The following is a 27,441-nucleotide window of genomic DNA, read 5'->3' as shown; positions in this document are numbered from 1 at the left end:
CATGGAGAAATCTACAGATGCTATGAAACAATTTGTAGTTCCCTGAGGGGTATGAAGAGAAATTTACAGAATCACAGAGCACAATGTGTTATTTAGCTACTCCAGACATCACACAGCATCTGTTCAATGGATGAGGCAAAGGACAAAGAGTAAGGGTCCATTTCTATTTCTGGCATTGATTGCTCTGGGACCTGGAGGAACAGAGTGCCACCTTTTGTCACCCAAGTTACCCCATATATTAAAAAAAGACACTGCATAGCCCAAAGGCATTTTGAACATCAGTTTTGACATCTATAAACCATTTGGAGACTTTAAAAATCAAAATTGTGCAAAGGCAAGAAATGCTACTTTCCCTTTCCAGGATTTACAGAATGAATGAAGAATTACAATGGGCAGGAACCAATCAGAATCCTATTGGAATATTCTTTTTTTGCTTTACATCCCTCCTCATCCTGGACCTCCTCATGTTTCTTTCTTTCTTTTTTTTAATGTTTATTTTTCAGAGAGACAGAACATGAGCAGGGGCTAGGCAGACAGAGAGGGAGACACAGAATCTGAAACAGGCTCCAGGCTCTAAGCTGTCAGCACAGAGCCCAACGTGGGGCTTGAACTCATGAACCATAAGATCATGACCTGAGGTGAAGTCGGAGGCTCAACCAACTGAGCCACCCAGGTGCCCCTCCTCATGTTTACTTCTAAGCAATGTTCTTTTCATCCACTTTTGTTTTGCATTTAATTTAAATGAAAAAGCAGCTCTAGGCACATTCATCATTTAAATTGCAGTCTCTAGACTCTCCTTTGGAAATTGAGACATCCATATATGTAAGGCTGAAGTTCGGTAAAAAGAGAAGTTACATGCTAAAATCCAGGGCCACAACTATAAGGCATGAATTACATAAAGTTCATGGTCTTCATTTGTGTCCTTCCCAAGTTGTCCTTTGCTAGCTTTGAATGAGATGCTAATTATATTTGACTTGTATTCTTACCTTCCTTCTTTAGAGAAATGTAAATGAGGAATTTGAAGATTAAGTTATTATCTATATTTTATAGATTATCTATTTTATAGATTATCTATTTTATAGATTATATTTAAGATTATCTACATTTTATAGATAAAAATATACTTACATCTCCCTTACAGCTTGATGCACAATATAGAATATAATACTTTTTCTATCTACTGTAATTATACATGAACTAAATAAAATCCCCAAATAAAGGCCAAAGAAAGAGTTCACATCTTATGGAAGAAAACATTCTCTTCTATTACCTAATGCCTGATTATCAAGAAATTAGATGAGTTCATATTATTTAATGTAAGCTATTATTCTAACCTTCCAGAGAATTGATCTCAGTAAGTACCATGTACTCAAGTTTCCATCCGTTCAATTCTCCGAATTACTAGTATATTTGTTGTGTGTGTGTGTGTATATATATATATATATATATATATATATCACACAAACACATACATCGTACACACACACACACACGCTTTTTTTTTTAATTTGGAGGAATTGACATAAAATCCGAGGCCCAGTACTTAAAACGGAGATAAAGGATTATTTGCAAACACTTGGATGTTTTACATACTGAGCCCAACACAAGACATGTATCTACGTGGTTATTAGCATATTACCAAATTCTATTGGGGAAAGAAATGGATTCTTAAAACATGCCTGCTTGCAAGTGCTCTCTTTCAAACCAACTCCTGCCAATACCATACCTTCCGGAGGGGTTTGAGCTTAGTCTCCATGATGAAATCATACTTGCAGAGCTCACAGCAGCGCGTGTCTGAGCTCTTGATCCACTGGTGGAGGCAGGACTGGTGGACAAAGCGCAGGGTGCCGGTGCAACGACAGGGTGTGATGAGGGGGCTCTCTTCATCCCCCTCACAGTGACAGATCCTGGGGAAGGACAAGGCAGTCAGGATGAGCTCTCCCAGAGGACATTGCTCCCCAGTGGATTACTTCCCTCACTCATACGAGACTGTATTAGAAACTGCAACCTAAGAATTAGAAAGCATGGACATTTGACTCCAACTTGATGCTAGAATGGAATCTATGCCCAATATTAATTTCCTTTCACTTGCTACTCATGCTCATATTGTTAAGCATTAGATACTAGTAACTCAAAAATGCACTATCATATCATTCCGATACTAATGCCAGTTTTAACGGCACAACTATTGAGGCATATCCTCAGCTTAATCTATTTAATACGTCAGTGTCTGTGAGCATCAGCTTGATTTCATATATACAAGCATTGTGAGGAATGTTTTAACCTGATAATTTTGCTGTTTTATTTTGGTGACAGCTTTATAGAAGCATGATATATAATTTAGTATCTATGTGGAAGAATTCTGAAAAATTTTAACATGTTACCAAAGAATAAAGTGAGTATTTAAAGTTCAGATTGGAGGGGTGCCTGGGTGGCGCAGTCGGTTGGGCGTCCGACTTCAGCCAGGTCACGATCTCGCGGTCCAGGAGTTCGAGCCCCGCGTCGGGCTCTGGGCTGATGGCTCAGAGCCTGGAGCCTGTTTCCGATTCTGTGTCTCCCTCTCTCTCTGCCCCTCCCCCGTTCATGCTCTGTCCCAAAAAATAAATAAACATTGAAAAAAAATTAAAAAAAAAAGAAAGTTCAGATTGGAAATATTACAAAGATTTTCCCAGGAAGATGCACATATATTTGGTCCCAATTAATGACCTAAACTGTCAATAATCACCATTGTTTAACAGTCACAAAGATTGTTGGTCGCATAAAGTTCAAGTACAGTGAATTCTATCGCTTTAAAATGTTAATTACTACATCTTCCAAGGAATTCAGAATTCAACTGGTTTACTGAATTCTTATGAACTTGAATGTCATAGACTCACAGTCTATGAAATCTTCATTATGTTCATCTACAAATTAAAAAAAGTTTATTTCCACATTAGATGGGATAAGCTTTTCATACCTCAAGATTGTAATTCAAATCTCAGTACTTCAATAATGCTTGTGATTTAGAAGTTGTTAATAAATTTGATTAGAAGTGTTTTTTGAAATCTTTTAAAAATATGAACGGCGCATTTCAAAAAAAAAATCTGTAGAGTTACTTTTTTGAGCTGAGTCACAGCGGCAGACTTGAAGAATGTTTGAATTGCCGCTCTTTCCTTTTAGGTCTATATGCCCTATTCTCCAGAAGCATAAGTTTTAAAGAATGGATTTTTAAAACGTATTTATCAATCTCAGCTGTCTCCCAGGGGAAATGAAATGGTTGCTCTAATTGTTACTGCAGTAAGATACAGGAATTGAAACCAAGCCCTTCCCTAAGCTCAAAATAAAGAAGTATGACACAGTACACTAGAGTTTTGAATCTCTTTTTCTCTTCTTTTCTTTTTTTTTTCTTTTTTTAAGTAGGCTTCATGCCCAGTGTGGAGTTTGAACTCACAACCCTGAGATCAAGACCTGAGCTGAGATCAAGAGTTGGGTGCTTAACCAACTGAGCCATCCAGGAACTCCTTGAATCTCTTTTTCTTAAGTAAAAATAATATAATAAAAAAGGAACACTGACTTCTGAAGTCCTTAGGGTGGGAGTGATGAGATGAGAGCCTAAGGAAGTTCAAAGTCAGAGTCCTCGTTCTCCTGAACTGAGGTAGAAAGTAGTAGTGTTGGATATAGCAGCATATATAAGAGGCTGATGTGCTGGGGAAAAATTAAAAATTACTGAGAGTCTATTCTTTAATATGAAAGTGTATACTTTGTATCACATTTGTCAATAGAGTATTAATCTCATGATAGGTGCTCAGTAGATGTTTGTTGAGTAAGATTATTTCATTAACAAACTATAACTTATAAGACCAAACAGTGAAAGCAAATCTGGATTTCTATAGCACTTCATTTGCTTGCAATATTTATTTTTGGAGCCACTGAAACCTAATGAATTATATAGCATGAGAGGTTGATATTTCTCATGTCCTTGAACCTCTCATCTCTCTGCATCCACACAAAGATACTCCTTTAGGTTAGGGGTCAGTAAACTATGGCCCAATTCTTACTGCCACATGTTTTTGTAAATAAAGTTTTACTGAAACACACCCACAAACATTTGTTTATGTACTGTTTAGAGCCGTGTTTGTACTATAACTATAGAATTCGGAGTTGCTGCAATGACCATATGGCCACAAACACTAATATATTTACTACTTGCCTTTTTACAGGAAACATTTGCTTACCCTTGCCTTAAATATGGTGATTCTGAGTTAAAGACAGTACCTGAATATTATTACCAACAATAATAAAACGAAGTTTACAAAATATATTACGCCAACAACTGCAAGTAACAAAAGTTGAAGTAAAGGTTACATAGAGAAGCAGACAATAAAAACAAAAGTCTCTCCTGGCCTGGCATTGAAGCCTGCTGATCCATGAACAGTCTGCAGGGAGAGCGGCAAAATCTCTCATTTGAAATAGAAAAATTTGCAATTAATGCCATCTGATAATTCTTTACTAAAAAAAGACCACATCAACTGCTGCACAGCTGCCAGCATGATTCTGAGGTCTGATTTTTTTTTTTTTACTGATGTGAAAAAAGTAATTTATTCATAAGAAGATTTAAACAAAGAACTTGTTGATTACTGAGTTCAACCTGACCTGAACAGTTTACTGATTGTAGTTCAACTTCCTATGTCCTACATATTCCTTTCTAAAATCTTTTGCAGAAACTGTTACCTGAAGCATCACCAGTAATTTCATTTCTTCATAAAATTAAGGTTATCTCTCACAGGGAAAATCAAAAGCTTATTTCGTTTTCATTACTATTTCACGAGACTTATTTTTACATGATTTTAGCATTTTGCACCTTTGCTAAATTATCCCAACCCAAGTTGAACCCCAAGACTCTTTTCAAATCATGTTGAGATAGATTGTTGAAAACGAACTTAAGAACTAAATACCAGCTTCAAATATCTACTAGAAATAAAAAATAATATTATGCCATTATGAAAAGAATTAATTCTTAAACTGACATATTTTACACTAACCACAACTGCTAAATTATAAATGAAAGCATGGTAATAAAACATAGACATGATTTTTCCAACAGAATAATTGTGCAGAGAAAATGATTTTAATAATAAAATTGCATTGTAAAATATTCATAATTTCAATGCATTTTTATCTTATGGGAAATAAAAGCTTGGGAACTGAGTGATTCTATAAAATTATTGGTGATTGACATAGGTGTCTGTCACCTAGTGACAAGAATAAGCTGAATTCACAAATTTTATTTGCACTCTACTTTTTTAATTGGCTGCTTACAGTCTAATCGGTAGACGTTGAGATTTTTACCATTTATGACTTGAATAAACTTCTACTTCCATGTAACCTCTAGCTTTCTGTGAAAAGCAGACCACCAAATAGTATTTAGCAAATTAAATTCTGGAAATTGTGTGTGTGTGTGTGTGTGTGTGTGTGTGTATGTGTGTGCATGCTTAGTCCTTTCCTTAATGTTTAAGTTTTAAGAAAAGCAGGTTTTTGTTTTGTTTTGGTTTGGTTTCACAGATCTTAAAATGACCTCCACTGCTCCCAACCCCCTCTCTTGCCAAGGCTTCTTGGCTCTGGTAGAATAGTATTTTTTCTCTGCGTAAGTTCTTTTTTTTAAAAAAATAATTTATCACTGAAAAAAATCTTCATGAAGGTCATATTGATCATGTAATTTGGGAATTTTTTCATTCATTCATTCATTCATTCATTCACATTTTCTTTAGTTCTTGCTATACTCAAAGAAAATCAGACAATAGCATCAGCATGTGGGGTGAATTACCAAGGAGAGAAAAGAACCTGGAGGCAGGTACGCATTTGAGCAACTATTACGATCACCTAGGTATTAAGAATCTGAAACGGGCGCCTGGGTGGCTCAGTCGGTTAAGCGTCCGACTTCACCTCAGGTCATGATCTCGCCGTCCGTGAGTTCCAGCCCCGCGACAGGCTCTGTGCTGACCGCTCAGAGCCCGGAGCCTGTTTCAGATTCTGTGTCTCCCTCTCTCTCTGACCCTCCCCCGTTCATGCTCTGTCTCTTCCTGTCTCAAAAATAAATAAAAGGTTTAAAAAAAAAGAATCTGAAACAATGTTGTGACTCTGGGGAGGAAACTGGAGCCCCTCAGTCTGCAGAATGTGTAGAGATGCAGGGGACCTTACTTGCATTCTATGCCATCTGTGGTAACAGAGACCATTTACAGTATGTAACTCCCAAAGGCAATCATCCCTATTATTTTGAGACAGCCTCTTAACCTTCTCTTCCCATATTCCATGCTCTTCCCCACCCCCCTTTTCTTTTGGCAAATCTTTCTGATCTATCTCATCTCTTCCCTGCCTACATTTTTTTTTTTTTGTAAAATTTCAATTTTATTTGGCCAATGTGTTCAATTCCAATATTGTGGTAGAAATGCCTGAAAACTGTCAACATTCAGTTCGGCTCAAGCACTCCTGACTGTTACCCAGCCTGGAAATGGAGGTTCTGCCTGGCACGGGCCTCAGGTTACCCTGGAAGTCACAGAACGGGGGTCTGGCTCGGGAAGGACAGGGGGCTGCCTGGGGCTCGGCTGGCACCCACCATCCCTCCAGGCACAGAAGGCCCCCCACCTCCTCCACCGTGCCATACCCCTCCCCAACTAAATAATCTTTGAGCACAGTCATTACAGGTACAGCTATGTTTGTAATTACTTAATTTGGGTGTTAATCTTTACTCAAAACTAATTATCATGCTTCAGACTTTGGCATTCATTCTTAGAATTCACTTTACTAAGCTAAAAATGATTAGAATACATGTAGGTGGAAGTCATATTGAAATGTATTAAGCAGTGGATGAGAAGTTAGTGCTCAAGTAAACAAGTGAACAGATATAATTTCTCTCTCTTTTCGAGAAATACAGCATAGCAGTGAAAGAATAGCAGACTAGAGAAAATTTAATTTTTAATTTTAATTTCATTTCATTTTTAACAGGGAAAACCTGGACTTGTTCATAAGCAGAACTGAAGGGGCCATAGACAGGTGAAAGTTTAAAAAAATAGGCAAGGGAACACCTCATTGTTAAATGAAGATTTCTTGAGAAGTCAACAAAGTATGGGGAAAAAATACACAGGAGGTAAACACACGCTTTCCCTGTGAGCAAGAGGTAGAGGGAAAATGCTAAGTGAAAATGGTGGAGGCAGAGGGGTTGCAGTAGCTGGGTTTGGGGAGGGGTCTTCTTATCTTTCCTGACATAGCAGACAATGTGTATGTTCAACAGAAGGCAGGAAGGCATGGGGTTAAGGTATTAGAGAGGCTGTAAGTAATTAGAAAAAGCCACTTGGAGAATGTGATGGGAAATTGTTCAAGCATGACTATTAGAACCGGGGAGCAGCCGTGAGGTCCCTGGTAAGATTAGACAGCACAAATTTACAGTGGACATCCTTAACACTGACTGGAGGCAGCAGCATTCAGCAGTCAGAGAGCAACTGTAGCACAATCTAACGCATGATCTTGAGATCAGGAAGTCAGAAATGGGAAGGACAAAGGAGTGAAGGATTCTAATGCATCAGGGAACACAGTGTGAAAACAGTTGGTCATAAGGTCTAGACTCTGAGCTGGGAGGAGAGTGAAGACATCTTGTGGTTCATGTATCATGGGGAAAGGATGGGTTTGAGAGACTGGAAGTTATGATACTGAAGAATTGATGTTGAAAGTGGGAGGAAATGGGACAAAGACTATCTACATAGAGCATATTCATATCCTTCAAGGATGAATTAATAACCTTTTTGTGCTGCTTTTTATTCCCACCATCACAGAAAAATTAAAAAAAAAGAAGTTATTTGGTGTTTGGGATTCACAAGCAAACCAAATCCTGATTCACATGCTTGCTCTCTGCTCCAGTAAACTGGAGAGGTTCTCAGTTTACATGGTTTACTCATGTGTAAATGAGGCAAAAAATACCTCTTAAGGTGCCCTGAGGATTAAAGGAGATAAAAAGGTGCAGTACTTGGCATGTTGTAGGCAATCAAGTATTTGTTAATTTTATCATGGGATATTCGGATCCTACTGGTACTACTACTAATTTTGTTCACCTATATCATTGCTTTCACTGTACCGGGACTAATTGTTGTTTTTAAGTTTATTTATTTACTTTGAGAGAGCGAGAGAGCAAGAGAGAGCGAGAGCTGACCTGCAAATCAGGGGAGGGGCAGAGAGGGAGACAGAGAATCCCAAGCAGGCTCTGCACTGTCTGCACAGAGTCTGATTTGGGGCTCAATCCCACTGTGAGATCATGACCTGAGCTAAAACCAAGAGTTGGATGCTCTTGGTGAGCCACCCAGGTGCCCTGATGGCGCTATGTGTTTTTAACAGCTAGTTTGGTAAGTTGGGTAGAGTCAATCCTCGTAAGACCAAGTTCATAAATTCTGATTCCATACAGGTGAGTTAGCTTCTACCACATTTGAATCCTTACATCAGCCAAGTCACAGACATGTCTCAAGGAAAGGTAGGCAAAGCAGTGTATTTAGATCTGTATATTGGGTGGTCTCAGACAAGTTTTCAGACAGTTGGTGTTCTCATCTTTGAAATCTTACATCGCTATTATAAGGCTCAAATAAGATATATGAGAATATGATACAAAATGTAAACACCATCCCCAAGTAAGATATTATTGCCAATATATATGTGATCAGTAAAATCAACAAAAATTGCTCCTAGGTAATAAATGCAATGGATTGCATGTTTTTATAAAAGCAACTCAATTTTTCATGTCTGCATTTCAATTTGTAGGACTCTGTCATTCTTCGTCTCAAAGATCTGTAGTGTAAGAAAGGAAGATCTATCTTACTACTGAGATTGGTTTTCCGGTAAGCTACCAATACCCTCCATACAGTCAGGTCTGAAAACCTTTTCTAATTATTTATTTTTCCTGGTTTTCTTTTTGTTGTTGTTGGCTAACCCCTCCTTTTTGTAACTTTCCCCTTTTTGGCTTCTGTGGCTACTAGCCTTAAACTTGGGAAAATTGGAATTAGAAGGGCATATAAGATGACTATAGAGATCAAATAGTGATTACTTATGGGGAACAGACCAAAGATGTTAGGATTCTGGAGCCTAGGAAGGTGAGAAATGATAGGTGAGATGATACCATGATATGACTTTGTAGGTGAGATATCACGGTAAGAAATGACAGGGAAATAATCTAGAATTCACTATATCTAAATTCATGGCTAAGTCTTTTCCACAAAGCCAAAATTGTAGTCAGGGGCATCTGGGTGGTTCAGTCTTTTAAGCATCCTGCTCTTGATTTCGGCTCAGGTCATGATATCATGGTTTGGGAGATCGAGCCTTGCGTTAGGCTCTGCACTAATGGCATGGAATCTGCTTGGGATTCTCTCTCTCCTCTCTCTCTGACTCTTCCTTACTTGTGTTCTCTTTCTCTCTCTCTGAAAATAAATAAATAAACATTAAAAAAAATTGTAAGTCGAAGGGGCACCTTTTACAGTATGAGTGTAGATGTCAGCTAGACTTACTGTGATCATTTCACAGTATATACAAATACCAAATCATTGTTTACGCCTGAAACTAATGTGGTTATATGTCAACTATAAAAACAAGCTAAATATGAGTGTGATAGTTTTGGGACACATACAGAGAACTATTCATTCCCATATTTAACATTTTGGAGGGAGGAAAAAAAGCAAGAAGGGGAAATTACCTGACAACTGTTTATAGATATGTGAAAAGCTATTTTGTGAAATGGCAGCTGGTCTTATTTTGTCCCACAACTTCAGCTAATGAACAGAAGTTAGAGGAAACAGGGGCGCCTGAGTGGCTCAGTCAGGTAAGTGTCTGACTCTCGATTTCAGCTCAGGTCATTATTTCATTGTTTGTGAGTTCGAGCCCCATGTTGGGCTCTGCTTCAGATTCTCTCTCTTTGCCCATTCCCTGCTCTATCTCTCAAAATAAATAAATAAACAATAAAAATTATTAAAAAAGAGTGTATTAGAAGTTAAAGGAAACAAATTTCCATGAACTACACACACACACACACACACACACACACACACATACAACCCTAGAGCTTTCCAAAGACATAATGAACTCCTCCCAGGAGAATGCAAATTTCCCATCATTGAAAGTATGTAAATATAGGGGTGCCTGGGTGGCTCAGTTGGTTAAGCATTTGAGTCTTGATTTCAGCTTTCAGCTCAGGTCATGATCTCATGGTTTGTAGGTTCCAGCCCTGGATCAGGCTCTGTGCGGATGGTGTGGAGCCTGCTTGGGACTCCCTCCCTGCCCCTCCCCCGCTCGTGCTCTCTATCAAAAATAAATTTAAAAACATTAAAAAAAAGAAAGTACTCAGGGCGCCTGGGTGGCTCAGTTACTTAAGCATCCGACTTTGGCTCAGGTCATGATCTCATGGTTTGCAGGTTCGAGCCCCATGTTGGGCTCTGTGCTCATAGATCAGAGCCTGGATCCTGCTTCAGATTCTGTGTCTTCTTCTCTCTCTGTGCTTCCCCTGCTCGTGCTCTCTCTCTCTCTCTCTCTCAAAAATAAATAAACATTAAAAAATTAAAAATAAACAGAAAAAAAAGAAAATACTCAAATGTAAGCAGGGTATTTTTATGGCAGGCATTGTGTCAAAGGAGCTCATGCAAGGGTAATTAAACAACATGAACTCATATTTCTTTTCTAATGTTGCAATTATGTTATTTTTTATTTTCCACAGACTGATTTCCACTCCCTCCCTCCTTGGTTAGCATTTCTCCTTTGCTTGTCCTGGGAGTTTTGTACTTCATCTTCTAGCATTACTCCTAGACTTGTGGTTTTAAAACATCTATTGGATATAGATCCAATCTCTGCCTCTCCAATAGCCAGAAACTTCAGCTAGTTCTCTAACTTCATTAATGTGGTATCCTCAATAAGACACTTGATGCTTCCTATATCTCACCATGTCTTAAACTAGCTTTTCTTCCCAAAGATGCCATTCCTTAAGTATCTTGCTCTCAGCTTGCCTTTATCTTGGAACCTCCCATATACTTTAGACTCTATATTCAAATTGTCATCAACTTGCCAATATTTTTCTCCCTCAGTGTTTTCCATATCTTCTTTCTTTTCATCCTTACTGCTATCTCCCTAGTAGTTTTGAATTGTCAACAGGTACATGAACTGTCTTTAAGTCTTTGCTCTTTTCAAACCATTCTCAAAACATAGTTATTCAGATTTTAAATACTGTCACTCTTCAAGAACTCTATCATCATCAAATAAAATCCAAATTACTTCACCTGCTTTTTATATGACCTTCTGTAATTTGTATTTATCTTACCTATCCTACTGTATTTCCCACTAAATCCCAATATACAGGCATGGTAGCATGGTACAAATTTACCAGCTGATAAGCTGTGGGTTTTGCCACAAATAAGTTCCCACTGTGCCAAGATCTTGATTCCTATCAGCCTGGAGGTTAGGTAAAGGATACTGAGTGTATTCTCCCTTAACCCTCGTTGCTTCAGAAGTGTTATCATGCTCTACATGTGTCACAATATAAAATATGTTGGGAAACTCTGGTGTAGTTGTTAAAAGTACAATCAGCGTTAGAATCATGGTTCTGCCTCTGTATGTCTGTTATATTACTTAATTTCTTATACTTTCAAGTTCCTAATCCATAAAATAGGAAAATAGCAGGGTCCATACTTTATAGGCCTGTTTACAAGGATAAAATTCAGGGATAGATAAAGGTTAAATAGTATTTTTCAATCAATACTGAGATGGTTATTGCATTCTGGGAATATCTGCCTCTGGAAATATCCTCAAATATGATCTCATACTTGCGATACCCTCCGTCTATTGATAATACCTCATCTAAATTGCAGCGGTTCTAACACTCACACCCTTAATGAAACAGCCTCTAGATCTTCTTCCCCTACAATGCTCCTTCCATTTCCTGGGGTTTCATTGCTCTTAAATTCCACACTACACAGATATGGTCCTTGGTGTTTGTTAATTATCTCATCTATGCAAGTTCTGATATTATGGGCTACATAAATTCCCGTTTATTTATTTTTGGGGGTAGGATTTTCTTTGTACAGAGAGAATAGCATAATACTGAGTAATTTAAGTGAAGGCAGTGTTAAAAAGTCAGGGTAAAAATGGTTAATTACTAGACCAGAAATGGACTGGGAACACTCTAAGCCATTATTTAAACGTGTACAGAGCAGAAAAAAACAAAAAAAAAAAATGAAAGAAAACAAACAAAAAAACCCATGCATAGAGCAGAGACCAAAAGAGATAGCTTAGTGAGATGATTTAGCAATTCTCAGAACTCGTTACCAACTACCAGTGTTTTGTTTGTGTTTTGGGAAAATCACTTATAATGAAAGTGAGAAATGTATTATCCTTACATATACCATGCACTCTTTAATTTGCATTTGAGGAACTAAACTGAGGTGAACCAATTTTGTATCCTATCTGAGTATCAGAGGAAGTCAAGCAAACTGATCTTTAGTAGAAAGGAGAAGTAACTCTTACTTAATAAGCAGCGAAGATGGGCACTATTTAATATTATTCTTACTAACATCTGTTTCCACCAACTCTTATGGATATGGAATCAGCATACATTTTTAGAATTAAGAAAAACCTTATAAATCAGATTTCTAAAATTTTCTTTACAGAGATGAAATATTTTAAGTTACCATTCAGCCTGAGATTAAAAAATCTTGATAACTCTGGGGTGCCTGGGTGGTTCAGTCGGTTAAGCATCCGACCTCGGTTCAGGTCACGATCTCACCGTTCATGGGTTTGAGCCCTGCATAGAGCTCTGTGCTGACAGCTCAGAGCCTGAAGCCTGCTTCAGATTCTGTGTTTCCCTCTCTTTCTGCCCCTCCCCTGCTCACGTTCTGTCTCTCTCAAAAATAAATAAACATTAAAAAAATTTTTAAAAATCTTGAAAACTCGAATTAAAAATATAATTATGACAGAAGAATAAAAATATTCTACAGAGAGCTAATACAATTTTTGTAATCATAAGATTGGTCATTCTGAATCTATTAGTCTGCAGATAAGTGACAGTTCTTCACACAAAAATGATTTTTTTCAAGTGTTTTGTTTTCTGAAAGGGATATTTTCAACTCAGAAACACTTGGTACTTAGCATGACTTCTTGAGTTTAATTTCACGCCCTAATTTGTCATCACTGACGTGTTCAAAACCTCAGACCATCCGCAGAGCTGTAGTCTGAGTAGTGACATAGCAATGTCCCTGGTTCCTAACTTGATCCCAGAGCTGATACAAAGTTGCAACTAATCAGCCACATTTTCTTCTCACCAGGTATTGATCACACTGATGGAAAACAGCGGAGAAGATAATGATCACCTTGCTGTGCCAATAATGGCAGCAGGGAGGCCAGTTCTTATTTGAATTTATAGGTATTTTGGTTGTATGAGCTGCAATGGGTTGGGAAGATTCTATTCGAATTTCTCTTCCTGTAGCTGTCATCACCTCTGGTGATGGTTTGATCTTGTTGATACTGAGTTTAAACTCTGACTGGGTTCAAGGATTTTCATAGGGACTCCTCTATAATATACAGCCTAGTGATTTAGTCTCATCGTGGGCTAGGTCCTCTTTGAGGACTTTCTGGGAAGTTTGCATGGGTTCTTGGAGCACACTAGATTTTTCTGCCATGTACAGGCATGTATGGTCCCAAGAGTCCCAAGTGTACCCAACAACAGAATAGAGTTTCTTAGTAGTTTTAGGATCAACTCAAACTGTCCAAACCCTCCAAGTCAGGAGAGACCTGAGGATGGATAGTACCCTTTGGAATAATCCCTCCTCTGTTAACTATTACTTTGTTGCCCTATCCTTACTCTCTTGTTGAGCTCAGAGTACAACCTACTTCTGGGTAAAGGAGGTGATTTTCCCCACTAGTATGCATCTTTTCAGATCCTACCTTATAATTTTGGTGACATACAGATGAGTAAATAGGTAATAAATGTTGAATGAGCATACTGATACACTGATTTTCTCTACATTCTCACACATGGCACAAACATTCATTTTATAAGTCAGTTTTGAGATCTTTTTTGGGTTTGTTTGTAAGACTGATAAAATTAAACTAGAGATACTCTTAAGCAGATATTCTTAAAGTTATCAGCTGCATGCATTGATTGATGTGACAGGAAAAACAAAAGGACACATACTTATTTGTCTTTTGTGTAGATGTAACCAAAGAAATAACATTTGCTCAGATACATAGTAGGGCTTTTGTACATACATAATAACAGAACTACCAGAAAAATTATCATTATAACTTTTTAGTCTTTTTATTTTCTGCATCTGGCAGAGATTCTTAATTCAAGGTGATTTTTTAAAAAAAACAAACAACACTCCCAAACAAATTCATTTGGTGATAGCACTTTCTTTGTGATTGCTAAGTGTCTGAATACTCATAACCTCATTCCCAACCATAACTTCCTTTCATTGTTTTGTCCACTCAGTAATCTTATCTAGTAGAGCATTACATCAAAGGAAGTCTCAAGTTGCCATGGATAATTTACAGAGCAGGTAATTTATTTACAGATAACCAAGCATGCATCGAATGAATTAGAAATATGCTTCTGCATATGAAGTCTTCTAAACAGGCAACTAAGTGTCTTGGCAAAATACTGATGTTTTATAGCAGGTCCAGCTACTTTGAATGCAATGAATGAATCAGTCTTTATTCACAGTTATCCATTAATTCCTTCATTTATTAATCATTAGCTCAACAGTTTGTTGTATATGCACTATGTGTGAGGTTATATAAGGTACTGTGATAAACACACAGAGTAAGTTTCAGTCTTTGCCCTTCAAGGACCTTATTCTTTGACAGTTTATACACTGGGAAATGGCACAACTAGCTAGAATCCAAGTTACAATGTGATGTGTGCCATCTCAAGTGCTGTTGTATGCAAAGGAGGGAAAGACAATGTACAGACTGCGAGTTGGGGAGAGTGGTCAAAGTCCAATGGAAGACATAGTATATGAACTGGAATTGGAGCTTGGGTGGAATTTTGGCAGATAAACATGGCATATATATATATATATATATATATATATATCCATATATAGCAGATATTTTCAGTGAATGTTTTGAAGTAGAATTGACCAGGTAATCAGGTAAAAAATGTGGACAAGTTTGACAGCAACATGAAATGTTGGATAAGTCTGTAGTGGGATGTCATGCTGAAAAATAAAATAAGATTATGGAGAGCCTCAAATACATTTCCTTCATCCATTGGCAACACCTGCACGCACACACACACACACACACACACACACGCACACACACACACACCGCTTAAGTGTCTTCACTAGGAGTGGGAACATACTAAAAATTTTGAATAAGAAACTAGTATCATTAGGAATCTGTGTTACCTCAGAGATCTGAAAGAAAAAGAAGGGAATATTATAATAGTCAAAATCAATAGTAGTAAGAAGAGCTACAGTAATAGTTGTGAGAATGGAAAAGAGAACACTAGATACTGTACAAGTTGGTAAAGGAGGTACCAATCTGGGTAAAGGAGGTGGGGTGGGCTGTGGGACAATGGGAGTGAAGGACAGACTGACTTTAAGGTTTTAATGAAAGGTTCTCAGGACAGATGCTTAATCTACAGGGCCTCTGAGCATTTGTTTGTCACCACAGGTACCACTTAAAAACCATCATGTTTGTGAGTTAATTTTTAACTTCATTACATTGTATGGGACAGTCATTTTGAAAAACAGAAGGAAGCAGTTTCACACTTTCTCATAGATTCTACTATCTTGGATTTGAGATATTTCAATGAAAAATCATATCTGAAAGACATTTTTTCCAAATAGCAGAACCATGAATAACAGATAATTAGTTCAAATAGTAATTACATTTAAAATGTTTTTCCAACTAGCAGTAGAATGACAAATATCTAATTAATAATGTGGTTCCTTACTCCCTCTAATTCAATTTTCCTAGTATGTAGTATATCCAGAATTATTCTCATACATTTCATTGTCCCAACCATTTGTTTCTCTGGGGTGGAAAACACAATTTTGTGGATCCAAATGAAAATGCTTAAAAAAATAAAATCGTATAAATTTTATTTATTCATAATCTTTACAGAACAGAGCTTTCACTTATACCAAAATAAGTTTCTTTTAAAGGTATGTGTGTGAACATTATACATTGTCATTTGGAGAAATAACTGAAAACATAGCATAATCCTATTAAAAATTATGTGCATAAAAGATTAGAAGGGAATATATCAAATCTTAATATATCTAAATATATTAAAATCTAAATAGTGATTATCTAGCTAGGTTATTAAGTTTATTTTTCTTTCAAAAGTTTATTTATATTGAGAGAGAGAGAGAGAGAGAAAGGGGGGGAGGGACTGAGAGAGATAGGCAGAGAGACAGGATCCCAAGCAGGCTCCACACTGTCAGCGCAGGGCCTGATGTGGGGCTCGATCCCAACCGTGAGATCATGACCTGAGTCGAAATCAAGACTCATTCAACCAACTGAGCCACCCAGGTGACCCGCCAGGTAATTAAGTGTAAATCAAAATAGTTTTCTCTGTTTTTTAAAAAAAATTTTTTTTTCAATGTTTATTTATTTTTGGGACAGAGAGAGACAGAGCATGAACGGGCGAGGGGCAGAAACAGAGGGAGACACAGAAACGGAAACAGGCTCCAGGCTCTGAGCCATCAGCCCAGAGCCCGACGCGGGGCTCGAACTCATGGACCGCGAGATCGTGACCTGGCTGAAGTCGGACGCTTAACCGACTGCGCCACCCAGGCGCCCCATGTTTTTAATTTTCTTTACAATAATCGGAACTACTGTGATAATCACTAAAAGAAATATTAAAATAAACAAAAAAGTAGAAAGGCTTAAGAATAATTCTCCACTTCTACTTCACTTTCTTTTTCTCATTCTCTAGTACTTTGACAAATTCATGAGTATATATTTGAACAATTTGGAAAAGTGTTTTGTCTTATTATCCGTAAATGTGGATTGCTCTACTGTTCCCTTCCTGTTCAGCTTCAGAAGCAGCCACTCTTTTTCCTCATAAAAAGCTTAAAAATCTCATTATTTTAATTTTTTCACTTTTTTAAGATTTTTAATTTTAATTCCAGTATAGTAAACATACAGTGTTATATTAGTTTTGGGTGTACAATGTAATGATTCAACAATTCTATACATCACTCAGTGTTCATCATGATAAGTGTACTTTTAATGCACTTTACCTATTTCATCCATCTCCCCACCCACCTCTCCTCTGGTAACCCTCAGTTTGTTCCACTTTAGTTAAGAGTCTGTTTTCTTGGTGTGTCCCTCTCTAGGAGCAGCCCTTGTAACATTTTGGTTATGTAGTAACCAAAGGATTTCCACCCACTGTCATTTATATTTTAACAGAAATACAAATTGCAGGTGCTAACCTTACCAGTGAAAGTCTCCAGTTTATACCCAATATATATATTGATTTGAAGGACAGAAAGTGTTAAGAATACTTTGTCCCTCATCTACACTCCACACGTATATACCAATACCACAGATATCTTATATTATCTGAATTCTAAGTATATAAAACTTGATACTTCATGCAGCTATGGTATACATCTATGATCTACAAAAGTATGTGTACTCAAACATTCCATTTCTGTATAGAATTCTGCTTCAGTTCCTTAGAAGCTAAAACCAATTTACCCTGTTGTTTGCTAGCTGAAAGGGGTCTCTCAAGCTCCATCATCAGCATTTTCACCTGCCTGGACTTGTGGATATGTTTCAACTTTCTTTTTTTTTTTGACATCTCTTTTTTTTTTTTAACTTGTTTATTTTTTATTTTTTTAAATTTACATCCAAATTAGCATATAGTTCAACAAGATTTCAGGAGTAGATTCCTTAGTGCCCCTTACCCCTTTAGCCCATCCCCCCTCCCAGAACCCCTCCAGTAACCCTCAGTTTGTTCTCCATATTTATGAGTCTCTTCTGTTTTGTCCCCCTCCCTGTTTTTATATTAGTTTTGTTTCCCTTCCCTTATGTTATCAATACTCGTCACTGCCCATGGAGTCTTTCTTGGTGCCTGGCTGTGATTTCATTTTGTATTCCTGTGATTTCATCACCTTTTGAACTTTTTCAACAGCATTTTTCACGACGACATAATCTAACCGATAAATTGATTTCATTTTTCCTCCACACTCAATATAATCATAATGAATTTCATTAATTATGTACGCCAGATGCAATCATTTTGTATATCGCTTATTTCTTTGCCTTTTTAAAGGTCTCTGAAGCAGCTGTCTTTATTTGAAGACAAAAACTATATTAAAAAAAGTGAAATGTATAACTTCAACAAGCAGTTTGATGAAAGATAGATTAGAACTTTTTTCATGCACAAACTACAAAAGTGAAAAACGTAAGTGCAAACAAGGAAGTGCAGAAGTAAAACCTGAAGTTTTCGAGATAAATAAAAGAGTGTATCACTGTCATGACTCACCCCCAGTTTATTTTAGTTTTTGATGATGTATAGCTGATAGATAATAAGAAACTAGTAACATTCCTCTGCTTTCTTGATGTTGATGGAGATTGTATCTTTTTTTTTTTTTGATGCACACAGCAAGAAAGAAGGTAAAGTTCTGGGCTTGATATTTAAAAACATCTTCACTGTCATTGTAATGAAAGCTGCTTTTTGTTTTCAAATTTTTTAATTTTCAAATACCATATTAATGTGGCTATTCTTGAAAGAAGTACATCGTGAGTACTAACTGATAGTATCTTTAGTTGGATTCATAAAATAACATTGTACTTGAATGTAACTGCAACAGCTTTACCTGTTGTAGATTATATATTACATATATATGTTATAAACATAAGTATGTATATTTAATATCATAATGAATATTCACATTATATTAGTGAATCACAAAGTTTGTTGATTTCTGCACTTGATCCCTTAATGGCATTTGACAAAAGGCAGGGGAATGAAATCATTGCACATGGAGCCAAAAAAGTCCATTCACATTACTCATCATATCATTATGATAAATATATTGAAAATGAATCTGCATGCAAACTTACCACTGGCAAAGGCATGAAGAAGCTACAAAACTTATGCACATTTGTGAGCCTTATTTTTGCATAGAGTGGAATTTAGGCCAAGATGTCTCCCAAGGGATGTTGAAGAACATGGCTGTGAGATCAGGTGAGAAATTGGCACAAATGCTCTTTTAACTGGGTAGGTGGCATCAACCTATGGTTGTACTTGGTCACATTAGCTCAGTATTTGGGAAGGTGGGTGGAGGTGATGTGGAAGAAGAAGCATATCCTTTTTTTTCTCTATTCTTCTTAAGGTTCTTAAGCAAATTTCACATAATTTTACCCCAAACTTTTCTCTTACCCATTAACGACATACTATATGTAGTACATGATGCAAAATGATAAAAAAAATATGTAAGTCATGACTTTTATGATACATCTTTGTATTTCTTATGAAGTCAATAGTCATGACATAATTTAAAAAAAAACATCCTTGCAAGAATGTTCAAGTCATTATATGTCATGGGAAATTGAGCAGTTAAATAAGAGAGAATTGATCTTGAGCTATTTATCACAAAAAAGTGCAGGATGCCAGTGGATACAGATATTTGCTTCTGTGACATTTCTTTTCCCACAAATACTGAGTGTCTTAGAGTTTTGAAGTTGCAGAAGCCATCCTTCTAAGCACTTAACATAGCTCTCTAGCAGTAGGGTAAGACCTTAACACTGTTCTCTGCCAACCCTCATTGTTAAAGAAAGTGGACCCCTGTGGAACATGTTCATTACATGCAGGTAGATGAGGATGCCATCCACTATATGACATGTTCTCATTATAAGGACTCCTGAAAGAAATTTTGCTCAGGCATTCTTCATTACTAGCAAAAGCTGTGTTTCATCTGAACACTTGGTGTGCTTTTCCGTGAAATCTGTTTCTTTGCTTTGGCCACTGTGCCTATGAAACTTAAGTTTGTAGTGTATCTCCATATATGCATTTTTGTAGATTTAGTATCATTCTACCCTTATTTTCATGTGTCCTGATTTTCTCAATTTCCTAATTTATCCTTTTGGAGTGTATGTGTGTGTATATATATGTGTATATACACACACATATATGTATATATACATACACACACATATATCTACACACATATGTCAAGTCATTGAAAAAAGGAAAAAGAAAATAATCAAATACAAACATGTATCATGTCCTTGAAAAAAAGGAAAAAGAAAATAATCAAATACAAACATATATCTGTGCCCTTTATTTACCCCATGTTTTCCTGTCTCTCATGTACATACTTGCAGCAGGCTCCGTTTCCTTATACTCCAAAACTCCCTATATTTACCCATCGCAGCATGAACACCTGTATTACAATTTCTTGTTTTCTCATCTGCTACTTCGGTGGATCTCAAACTTTAGTGTGTATCAGAATCACATAGAGGTCCAGTTAAACTAGATAGCTGGGACTTACTCCCAGAGTTCCTGATTCAGTAGGTCTGGGTTGGGAGCCAATAATTTGCATTTTAACAAGTTCCCACGTGATTCTGATGCTAGTGGTGTAGGGACTGTATTTTGAAAGCCATGGATTTAGTTGTTTGTTTGCTTTTTCTACAGTGTCATTTGCAAGTGAATTGCAACTAGATGAGAAATTTGAGGTCTGGTCCAAGATGAACATTGTAAAAAGCAGCTGCATCTTCTATTTCCACCAATAAACTTCTCCAGTTTAAGAACCACTATCCCAAATGGTTTCAAGAGCTGAAGGGAAATAATCTGTACCAGTTGTTCACCCCCAGGCTCCTTTTTAGTGTTTCTGGGTTATAGAAGTGTTGCCAAGTGAACCTGCTGCCCAAAGTATGGTTCTTGCAATATATGTATCTTCTGGGCATCAGTTTGTTCACACCTGAGATTGGGTTTAAAAAATCAGTGATTCTTAGCCCTGGCTTCATTAAAGTAATCTGGGTTGCTTTTAAAAATGTACCCTTGTTGAGACATCACTTCCAGGGGGATCAGGATGGGGTCCTGGCAGGAACATTTTTTTTAACTTGCCAGGTGAATCTAACACACGCCCTAGATTGAGAACCACTGGATGAAGTGATCTTTCTCATTCTTTCTAGCTTGAACTGGTATAATTTTGAGGCTTTCAAACCAAGACTCCTCTCATTCATGGAACATTCTGACATTGTATGTGACTTCTATTTCACTCTAGTTATTTATTTTTCTTCCTATATTCTGCCTTTGTTTTCTCCATTGATACTATCTTATACAGTGGCAAAACATTTTAATTTGGTTACACCCTGTGAGAGTTGTGAGCTAGCTCAGATCAAAATACTTTTAAAATAAAGACATCAGAATTTATTAAGGTGAGGCTCAGAGGGGCCAAATGAGAGCAAAGTGGTACAAGTTAGGCAGAAAATGGAGAGGTTTCATGATAGCTTGTTAGAGAACCATGAAGGAAAGAAGAAAGTTTGCAGTATAATGTCTAAAGTAAAATCCACCTTCAGGATGCTTTCCAAATACAGCAGCTCCTGTATTATGACATCTTTAGTTCTGCATAAACCTGGAAGTGAGTGAATGGGAACAAACAGACTCCTGGAGGCCTCCTTATATCTGACAGAAGAGGCAAGGAGACCATTGGGCTGAGTTTATGGCTGTCAGAGTGCTATGAACCAAAGACAACTCACCCAGGCTGTGCCAGGGGAATTTTAATTTCTGAACCCAATTAGACACTGGTGTTTAAATTTGCCTATGTCTGAGGATGGTTGCAGAAGATTTGAAATGAATGTGTAACGACTCTGCAATGGTTGTAAGGAAGATGAAAACATAAACATGGTAATTAGAAATGGAGGAAATGTTCATGCTATAAATAAATTCTCACATATAAGTCATGAGGTGGTAGCAACAAACACTGTACCCAGTATTCATCAGTTTTTTTATACAGTGTTCATTACACTGTTCATTTTCTGTTTGCATATATATATATATACACACACACATATATGTTTAAAAATGAATTTGTATACGTAAGAGAAGACAGAAGGTGCTGCTTTTTTCCTTTTTCTTTTCTTTTTATTTCTTCCTTCCTTTCTCCCTCCCTTCTTTCTTCCTTCTTTCCTTCCTTCCTTCCTTCCTCCCACTCTCTCTTTCTTTTTTTTCTTTCTCTTTTCTTTCTTCTTTCTTTCTTTCTTTCCTTCCTTCCTTCCTTCCTTCCTTCCTTCCTTCCTTTCGGCAGGGAAGAAATTGCACCTTGCCAAACAAATATAAGTCCATTAAAGAAAGCTCATAGTTCAAAATAATTGTAATCCTGAACACATATTGTTCTTAAATTAGGAAGTAGATAGGGGCACCTGTTTGGCTCAGTCAGTGAAGCATCTATTGACTAGGCTCAGGTCATGTTCTCACAGTCGTGAGATGGAGCCCTGTGTTGAGCTCTGCACCAGGCTTGGAGCCTGCTTAAGATTCTCTCTTTCTCTCTCTGCCCCTACCCTGCTCACGCTCTCTCTCTCTCTCTCTCAAAAAAAAAACCCAAAAAACAAAAAACAAAAACAAAAAAACCCCACCTAATTGATATTTTTTCTTATTCAGCATTTTGTACTTCGATATAATTGAGTATTTAGCCAACTTAGAAATTAACAAAGAAAAGATAAATGTAGTATAGTTTAAACAGCTTTATAATATGTGAATACTGACTTCTATGTCTGAAGGACCACCATACTTCTATCTACTTTTGCCTGAAGTTTTCTGAGGTTGGAAAATTCCTGCTTAATATTCAAATTTACTTTTGGTTTTATAGGTAGAGAAATGTCCATTTTTTTTCTTTTCTAAAATCATAGCTTGTTAAATAATTGGCCTACAGAATACATGCTATTTCCCAAAGTCAGAGTGATTTACTTAGCCGAATTAGAAGAATATTAATCAATCTACTTGGCTTTTGATAATCTACCAATCCAGACAATCAGTATTATTGGTGACACTGTCATTCCACTCCTGGAAAGACTGTCTCCCAAAATGAGAACAATTGGGGAAAAAAACCCCAAAAAACACAAAATCTTGCTAAGAACAAAGTATGTATCTGAAAGATATATTTTGAAAAAGATATAAAGTGCCATTTCTGTAAGTCTTTCATGTTATTTTTCTCACAAATTTCATGTGTGTGTATATATGTATAAATATCAATGTCTTAATTCATTGCTTTTGTTCATTCAAGATATAAGTTACTTGGATAAATGCTGAAAGACTGTGAAATTGCACTATACATTCATAACATTAGAATGTGGTGCTAATTAGCATTTTATTTGTTGGAGAACCCTCAAATCTGTAGAATAAAGTAGATAGTCTATGTCTGAAGTTTTGCTGAGGACTACAATAAGCATAATTATTCATTTCAAAAAAAGAAATTAGTTCTACAACACTATCACACTAGCAATGCATACATTTGCAATACACATCCATTTTTCTCATTTTTTCCATCGGATATATAGAGAGCCATTTTATGTTTTCCAAGTTTTATCCCTCCCAGTAGAGAGAAAGCAAGAGTTGAAAGTGAGACCCTATGACTCTATATTGAGTAATTCCAATAATTCACCTGTGACAGGTTACTGATGGTGTTCATTTCTGTACTTCCTACCAATTAAGTTGTTATTAAAGTGAACAGAAGAAAGATTATTATTAATTCTTATAAGACTCAGCAAAACAAGGCAAAGCCTAAGGAAGAGAATACATTTATGAACTTTCTGAAGAGTCTGTTACCCCTTGGATATAAATGGCTGCCATTAAGTCACTTAGGAGACCTCTCTCACCTAAATATTGAAAACTCTGAACAGTTCATCTTTTACTCATGGAATGGACTAGACAATAGAATGCCAGTCTCATTGTGGTACAAAAAAAGTAACAGAAAGAAGTAACACAATACATAAACAAAATTTAAATATCTATTACACAAAGAATATAAATCTAGGACCAACAGGTAGAAAATACAAGGATATAGGCTGATTAAACATGAGAAAGAGTGTTTTCGCAGTTAGAGATTCTAAAAGGAAAGAGGCTGCCCCAGGAAGCCTTCTTGTGTCCAAGGAAGACAGAGATGGTAATGTGTGCTGATGTTCTAAGGGTCTTCAAAGATCAGACTGGAAAGTGATCTAGATGATCCATGAGTCTATGAGTTTTCCCAATGCTATAATAATTACCTGAAAGGGTAAGGTAAAAAGGAGTATGGTTTTTTTTTCCTCTCTAAATAAATATGGAAAGCAAAACTACTAGCTGAAATGTTATTTTACTAAAATAAAATGTTATTTTAAAAATCTTGTTTGTAAAGCATGTTTGTCTCAGTTTTTAAATTTCAAATTTATCTGGAGATACTTGGGGATACGTATGTAAAGCTGTGCTAAATGTGAAATCTAGAGGTTTGATGATGTCACTGCTTAGGTCCAAGTTCAACTGCCTTCTTTGTGTCTGCATTTAATGATGTACTGCAGAGGTAAGTTACACTTCCTGCCATCTGTGGCCATATAAACACATAGTTTTGTCCCTCAACAGAGCTTCCAACAATGCTTTTTCTACCTTGCTATGCTTAGCACTGCCAGACTTAGCAAAATTACACGAGACACCCAGTTAAGTTGGAATTTCAGAGGAACAAAGAGTACTTTTTTTAATGTTTAAATTTTATTATTATTATTTTTTTAACGTTTATTTATTTTTGAGACAGAGAGAGACAGAGCATGAACGGGGGAAGGTCAGAGAGGGAGACACAGAATCTGAAGCAGGCTCCAGGCTCTGAGGTGTCAGGACAGAGCCTGACGCGGGGTTCGAACTCACAGACTGTGAGATCATGACCTGAGCCGAAGTCGGAAGCTCAACTGATTGAGCCACCCAGGTGCCCCCAAAGAGTATTTTTTTAGTATATGTGAATCCCAATGAGAAATTATTTGTTGTTCTCAGAAATTCAAATTTCACTGATGTATGGCTCTGCAAGCAACCCCTTTGCTCTCCAAGGCCATCAAAAAGAAACTTCTGTAATCTGTAGATCTACATTTGTCCCGGTATCTGTCATTTCGTCTTTTACTTCTATTGCAAAGAAAATCATACCTATTTTTCTTGCCATGGGAATCTTTTTATTTTGGGCTTTGGGTTCCATCCTTTCCTATATTCTCTGTGGGGATTTAAAAAATAACAGTCTGATCAGTTTTCTTCATTGTCAACTTCTCTCTCTTCCTCTCTCTGAGCTCAAATATTCTCTAAATTGAAAACAAAGAGAGGCCCCTGAATTCACCTCTCTCCCTATTTATTACATTCTCTCTTTCCTTTATACAGTCTTAGGTTTTCATCTGCCTCTTTGGTCATTCTCTTCCTTCTCTCCATTGGCTTCTTTTCCTCTTTCAGGGCCATTCAGTGTTCCTATTCCCCAGGGTTCTTCGTGCCATCATCTCCTCAGTTTACAGATTTTCCATAGGAGATCTTGACAATAACTACCTATATGCTCAAGACTTCCTACTCTTCATGTAAAGTTGCAAAGCCTCTTCTGAACTTTCCTGGATATCTCTCTTAGGATAGTTGTCTTGTGCCTCAAACTATTATGTATAAAACTGAACTCATCTTCTTTTAAATCTGACTTTCAAGCAGCGTGTTCTCTCAATAGGAAAGGGTGCTATAATCTACCCAGTCTTATAAATCAGAAACTTGAGATCAGATATAAATGTGAGTTGTCATCAGATTCTGATTTACTTTCAAAATATTTTAAAAATCCATCTACTTTTTATTCTCACAGCCACCACCAACTCTTCCCTGGGACACAGCTCTGTCTTTCTAATTGGTTTTCTTTCCCTTCAGCCTCATCCTCTCCAGTCTATTTTCCAAAAGCAGCATGAGTGGTCTTCCAGAACACTAAAGTGACAGTGTCATCTCTTCCTTAAAAGCCTACAGAAATTTACCCCTGTCATTAAAACGCAGTCCAAACTCCTATCTGTGGTTGATTAAGAACTCCATGGTTGGTTACCATTCCCCTCCCCATCCTCGCTGCTAGGTCACACTGAAATCCTTTTATGCCCTACCTCACTCATCTTTGGACGCTCACATATGCCATATCCTTCTCCTAGAACAGGTTATCCCTTCTCTTTGCTTGGCTACTCTCCTTTGGACTTCTTGTTAATTATTAGTTTCTCAGGGAAACCTGCTTTTTTTCTATTAGATGTAATGTGTTCCTTTAGCTTCACTCATGGATTGTTTTTTGTTTCACATTTGCTTGTTCAATTATTTGTTTTACCAACAGGAATGTAAGTTGTTAGGGGATGGGACCATTCCTATATTTTCCACTCTATTTCCAGCTTCTAATATGTTGCCTGGATACAGAGTAAATTACCAATAAATAGTTGTTTACTGTGTGAATGAATGAATAAATGAATACACAGATATTATGGCAGGGATAAAAATGGTCCATTTTAAGCACACTTCTCTTAGGAGCTCAGGCTTATTATTAAAAAATTATCTAAATCAATCTTATAAATGCTAGTGCTTTGTCAAAAAGCATGACTGTGTTGTTCTCAGAAAGTAGTTTTCTTCTATGAAAATTCTGAGTTTTACTTTTTATTTTATTTTTGAACATTCTGAGTTTTAAAAATGTTCTCTTTCCATTTTCCCTCACCTCGTTTAACGTTACTGCAAATTGCAAGAATTAAACAAGTCAAAAATAGACTATTTTTAGAATTTTCTCATTTTCCTCAAACATTTTTCTTAAAGATGGGGTGCCTGGGTGGCTCAGTTGGTTAAGCATCTGACTCTTGGTTTTGGTTCAGGTCATGATCTGTGGTTCATGAGTTCAAGCCCCACATCAGGCTCCATGCTGACAGTGTGGGGCCTGCTTGGGATTCTCTCTCCCCCCTTCTGTCTGCCCCTACCCCACTTGCTCTGTCTCTTAAAATTAATCTTCAAAAATTTTTTTCTTGAAGAAAAAAATGAGAATATGAATAATGAAGTCCATAGCAAAACAATATAAAGTATACCTTCAATCTCATCATCTAACCCATGCTAGACTAAAACATTACAAAAAGTTATTTACTTTTGGGCTTTTCCTCTTTTAAATAAACCATTGATGGAATTAAATACATCTTTTTTTTTTTTACCTTGTACTACCCAATTCCCATTGTTCCCCATGGTTTTTGAGTCTCCTCTTTTAGCACTCACTAATTTCGAAGCCATTCTGAGGATTCAGTTTGAGCAATTGCTAAATGCCAGAATTATTCTGAGTACTGTGGACAGCACAAAATAGATATAAGACATAATTCATACTTCAAGAGCTTATTATATAAGAAAAAGAGAACTACGAGAAAATAAAGGAATATTAGGGCATCTGGGTGGCTCAGTTGGTTAAGCCTGCGACTCAATTTCGGCTCAGGTTGTGATCTCAGAGTTCATGAGTT

General features: G+C 36.8%; 1 protein-coding gene across 4 annotated transcripts in view; it reads right to left on the bottom strand.

Moving 5' to 3' along the window:
- The window catches only part of MARCHF1 (membrane associated ring-CH-type finger 1), an 889,798-nt gene that overhangs the window by 55,988 nt on the left and 806,369 nt on the right, over positions 1–27,441 (bottom strand). For all 4 annotated transcript variants that reach the window (XM_043566174.1, XM_043566194.1, XM_043566163.1 and 1 more), the window contains one exon: positions 1,727–1,907. In XM_043566174.1, coding sequence (XP_043422109.1) covers positions 1,727–1,907 — 181 coding nt within the window. The remainder of the gene's footprint in view (positions 1–1,726; positions 1,908–27,441) is intronic.

Source organism: Prionailurus bengalensis, chromosome B1 (assembly GCF_016509475.1).
Source record: "Prionailurus bengalensis isolate Pbe53 chromosome B1, Fcat_Pben_1.1_paternal_pri, whole genome shotgun sequence".
Lineage (NCBI taxonomy): Eukaryota > Metazoa > Chordata > Mammalia > Carnivora > Felidae > Prionailurus > Prionailurus bengalensis.
The sequence above is the reverse complement of the archived record's forward strand: the minus strand, read 5'-3'. Positions and strand labels throughout refer to the sequence as shown.